General features: G+C 38.5%; 1 protein-coding gene across 11 annotated transcripts in view; it reads left to right on the top strand.

The window, feature by feature from the left end:
• The window catches only part of LOC125026674 (dynactin subunit 1-like), a 66,083-nt gene that overhangs the window by 1,457 nt on the left and 59,626 nt on the right, over positions 1 to 5,000 (top strand). For 10 of the 11 annotated variants that reach the window (XM_047615280.1, XM_047615277.1, XM_047615272.1 and 7 more), the window contains exons 2-3: positions 2,191 to 2,262; positions 4,024 to 4,148. In XM_047615280.1, the coding sequence (XP_047471236.1) occupies positions 2,211 to 2,262; positions 4,024 to 4,148 (177 nt within the window). In that variant the 5' untranslated portion in view covers positions 2,191 to 2,210. Of the gene's footprint in view, positions 46 to 2,190; positions 2,263 to 4,023; positions 4,149 to 5,000 lie in introns of all 11 variants that reach the window. The other variant, XM_047615270.1, reaches the window with a different exon arrangement.

The following is a 5,000-nucleotide window of genomic DNA, read 5'->3' as shown; positions in this document are numbered from 1 at the left end:
CAAGATCTAGTATAGCTTAAGGTTCAGTGTTCCACCACTTTCAAGGTAAATAATTCATGGAAATTACAGAGCAAAGGCATTTAAGAAATTTGTCTGCTGTGTACTTCTGTTGCAAATGAAAAATAACAAAGCATTTTAATGTACATGTGAGAGAGCCTGAAAGGAAAACAAAAAGCAAAGTTATAAGCAATCATTTCCAGTACAAAATCCTGGGTTTGGTCAATTTTTTTTTTCACAGGTCTAGATTTCCCCAGTCTCACTTGCACAGGAAATACATAATTTCAATTAATTGATAATTTCATTTGAAATATTTTGTCTTTTGGTAATATTTTGATGACCTACCTGGTCTGGTGTTTCCACAGACATCAGTATCCAAAGGATTAAAGGTATTAAAATAATTTTGTAAGAATTTCTAAATATTTTGGATATATTTTACAATCTGTAATAAAAGTTTGTAGCTGGCACATAAGGTATGGCTTTGAAGGTGAGGGGAATTATGATACAAGATAAGAAAATCATTTTAACCTATAAAGAAGTGCCACATTATGTTTAGAAATGCATACAAAAGCTCAAGGGGAATTACACTGAACTGAGTGAGAGATCATTCAAATTGAACTTTTTCTTGTGTGGCACTATTGTCCCAAAGTCAAAATAGAAAAGAAAACTTGGATTATTTGAAATAAGTTGAAACATTTACCATGATCATAGTTGTATGTTGTTGGCCTTTGCCAGAGCACTAGAGGCATACAGTCTATGGCAGTTTCTTAATATAATCTGTTACTAAGCTTGTTTATTTTGTGACCCTTATATTCAGTTTGAGACAATTACAGTATGAAATTCGTAATTTTTTTGATTCCTTATACTCCTTTAATTATATTACGTGTTTGTCTGAAACTGAAATTTCTTTGAAATAAAAGTTTTATATTATGTAGGGTTTTCTAAACAGGCTACATTCATGGGTGAAGTATGTTAAATTATTACTTATTTTTACCTTTTTACCTATCATATATAGTGTGTGAATATTTCAATTTTGGATGTATATAGTACAAGATAAGCAGTAGCTATAAGGGATCAGTTCCTATTATTCTCTGAAGACTTGGTTGTTGCAAATGGAAAATAGAAAAGATATTTCATATATGAAATTATGAAGAATGGGACCTATCTTTATGGCTTAGCCTCTGGGTGACCTGGGATTCACGGCTTGGCTGACTTGTTCATGGTTCTGGGTGATGAGTCATTCACGTCATGGCCGACTTGAGAGTGTCTCCAGGTGATAGGTTATTCATGACATGTTATGATGATGCATGCATTACATTTATGTTGTTCTTTATGAGGCCTTTTTTCTTTTCAATGTGTGACAGCTGTATTGTGAAAGAAAAATACCTTGGAAATCTTCAGTCTGATTGCTTATGCTGAACATCCCCTTGCCAGACTTATGCCAGGTTCATTTGCTGGCTTCAGCTGGCCAGTCTGCCTTTCTGGTTGTCATAAGCAAACCTCCCTGGGCGAGATGTATCTAGGCTGACTTCCAACATTTTGAAGTTATAACTGTATTATCATATTTAACAAACCTCCAGATGATCATATAATTTAGTTCATTAGATTTTAAATTAAGATTATAGATTTTAGAAGATTAACAGGATCTGGCCAAAGAATACGCTTTGTCTTGATTTCCCAGTTCCCCAGATAAGGCACTGAAAGGTGGGGAATGTCAGGCTTGGGTTTGGCCCCTGAGTCAGATAAGTCTAATGGAATCTTATCATTGTATTATATACATGTCTGGAACTGAAATTTTACGATCAATTGCTGTAATAAAAAACTGTTTCTGACATTATACCAAATTTTGTGTGTCATCTGTTTATTTGACTATTATGATATATTTAAGTCACAATTTTGATTTGCAAAAATGTGTATTTGCATATGATATTTGATGAATATTCCCTCCCCCCCAAAATACATTAAAGATTAAGAAATTCAAATTGGGGAAACCAATCCGTTAAAGTAAAACATATTTGGGTATACTATAAGCCTATTTAGTATATAAAAAAAATGGTGACTTGAAGAGGGTTACAAAATCCAGAATTATGAAAAATATGCAAGGATTGTAGGATATGTTTGACAGTATTTGGCAGAAAATTGGGATTAACCTCATGTACAGCTATATAACCATTCTTTTTTCTTTGTTTTCAGGATTAATGATTTAGTGCAAGATGTCTGAAAAGCCGATTCGTGTTGGCCAGCGTGTAGAAGTCAATGGCAAAGGTATGGAAGTCATTGTTAATCCTTTTATGTGTTGGCCTTTCATTGACAGTATCTGAGCCACTTTAAATGGATCCATCATTGATCACACTGCAATTTTTCTAATGATTTTAGATTATTGTAGAAAAGCACATGTATGGCTGTTTTGAGGAGGAAGGATTTCACATAATGTTCATAAAAAAAGCTAAAGAAATACACACTCACGCACACACACACACACACACACACACACACACACACACACACACACACACACACACACACACACACACACACACACACACACACACACACACACACACACACACACACACACACACACACACACGTGCACACACACGTGCACACACACACACACACACACACACACACCACGTGCACACGCACACACACGCACACACACACACACACACACACACACACACACACACACACACACACACACACACACACACGTGCACACACACACACACACACACACACACACACACACACACACACACACACACACACACACACACACACACACACACGTGCACACACACACACACACACACACACACACACACACACACACACACACACACACACACACACACACACACACACACACACACACACACACACACACACACACACACACACACACACACACACACACACACACGTGCACACACACGTGCACACACACACACACACACACACACACACACACACACACACACACACACACACACACACACACACACACACACACTCACACACACACACACACACACACACACACACACACACACACACACACACACGTGCACACACACGTGCACACACACGTGCACACACACGTGCACACACACACACACACACACACACACACACACACACACACACACACACACACACACGTACACACACGCGCACACACACACACACACACACACACACACACACACACGTGCACACACGTGCACACACGTGCACACACGTGCACACACGTGCACACACGTGCACACACGTGCACACACGTGCACACACGTGCACACACACACACACACACACACACACACACACACACACACACACACACACACACACACACACACACACACACACACACATACGTGCACCCACACCCACACCCACACACACACACACACACACACACACACACACACACACACACACACACACACACACACACACACACACACACACACACACACACAGAAAGGAATAAAAAATTGGAGTGTTAAAATTAGCTCATATTTTTTTCAGATGACCACTAAAGCCATCATACATTGAGTCAGATTATTAATTAATTCTTATCATTATTTCTTCCCTCTCCTTTTCTTATATAGATAGATATAGGTTCAGATATAAATCCCCCCCCCCCCCAATTTTATTTCCTATATTTCAGGTATGCCATAAACTTTTTTTTTTTTTTTTACTTTTGGTTTATTGCAGAGGACAAGGATATATTCAAGTAATTCTTTGACTTTCCTTTCACTAAGTAAAGATATCCAGTCTAGTTTGAAGGCACTTTCATTTAATTATTTCTAGTCAAGTTATTTTCTTTTATCTCTAAAATTATTTTGAGTACAGCATGATTCTGATTTCACTTGGCCGTAATTATGAGTCAGTTATTGATGCATTTTTATTCATGGCCTCATTTTGAGTTGTCTTTCATTCAGGAACAATATCAGGTCCACTATGACCAATGAAAAGGTGTGAAAGTTTGTGTCACTATACACTCCCCCATTCCAGACTCCTTAGGGACGGTAGCCTTCGTTGGCAGCACACATTTCTCGCAGGGAAAGTGGGTAGGCGTCGTTCTAGATGAAAAGAAGGGCAAGAACAATGGCTCGGTGCAGGGAAAGTCATACTTCCAGGTGAGTCAGTTTCTGTGGCATTTCCCTTTGCTTTGAATAAGTTCAGAAGGCATGGTTAAATTATTTTACTTTTGTTTTGTTGTCTCTAAGGTTATGATAAATGAAAGGTTATAGACATTTCCGACAAATACATGTTTTCCCCCCAACTTTTTCTTTTCTAAGTTCAAAATAGTATGACAAATGAAAATGTATGTGTGAGTGTGTGTATGAGAGAGGGGAGGGGATAGATATTGGGAGAGTGAGAGAGCAAGTGAGCAGAAGTGGGGCTGCTACACTAGTCTTTCCTCAGGTGAGGATGCCACTGGAAGACTGAAAAGATGTATTTCATGTTGCCTGCCCCAATGTCCATGATTGCCATAGTCCTCTGTGGAGTATTTTCTTATGACTTCACAGCTATATGGGGTCATAGGTGGGGAGAACCTGGTCAATCCAAAGTCAAGGGTTTTGGTAATGGAATGAGGGCTGGCTTATGTCAGTCTCTGGAAATCTGATTTTGAAATTCCTCAGCATCCATAAAGTGCCATTCCTCATCTCACTGAAGTACCTGTTATTGGCACTTCAAAGGTGGTTGTAGTGGCATGTCTAGGAATATTTAGTGTCTTGGCTTTTTGCTTCAAGATGATGGAGAGTTCCTGAAACAAAACATATGGTCCTTCCAATGCCACTGACACTGTCCTATGGGATGCAGAAGCCATTTTATTTTCTTTATTTTCTCTACATAATGTTAAAACCAAAATATATTAAAATTTAGTTGTGTGGATGAGTCCATGTTTATATTTTTGGATTGGTTTTATGTTTCTGAGTGTGTGGCTATGACTGTGTGTGTCTTTTTTATCTGTGTTTGTGCATATA

Source organism: Penaeus chinensis, chromosome 6 (genome assembly GCF_019202785.1).
Source record: "Penaeus chinensis breed Huanghai No. 1 chromosome 6, ASM1920278v2, whole genome shotgun sequence".
Taxonomy (NCBI): Eukaryota; Metazoa; Arthropoda; class Malacostraca; order Decapoda; family Penaeidae; genus Penaeus; species Penaeus chinensis.
Note: the sequence above shows the minus strand (reverse complement) of the source record. Positions and strands in the feature narration are given on the sequence as shown.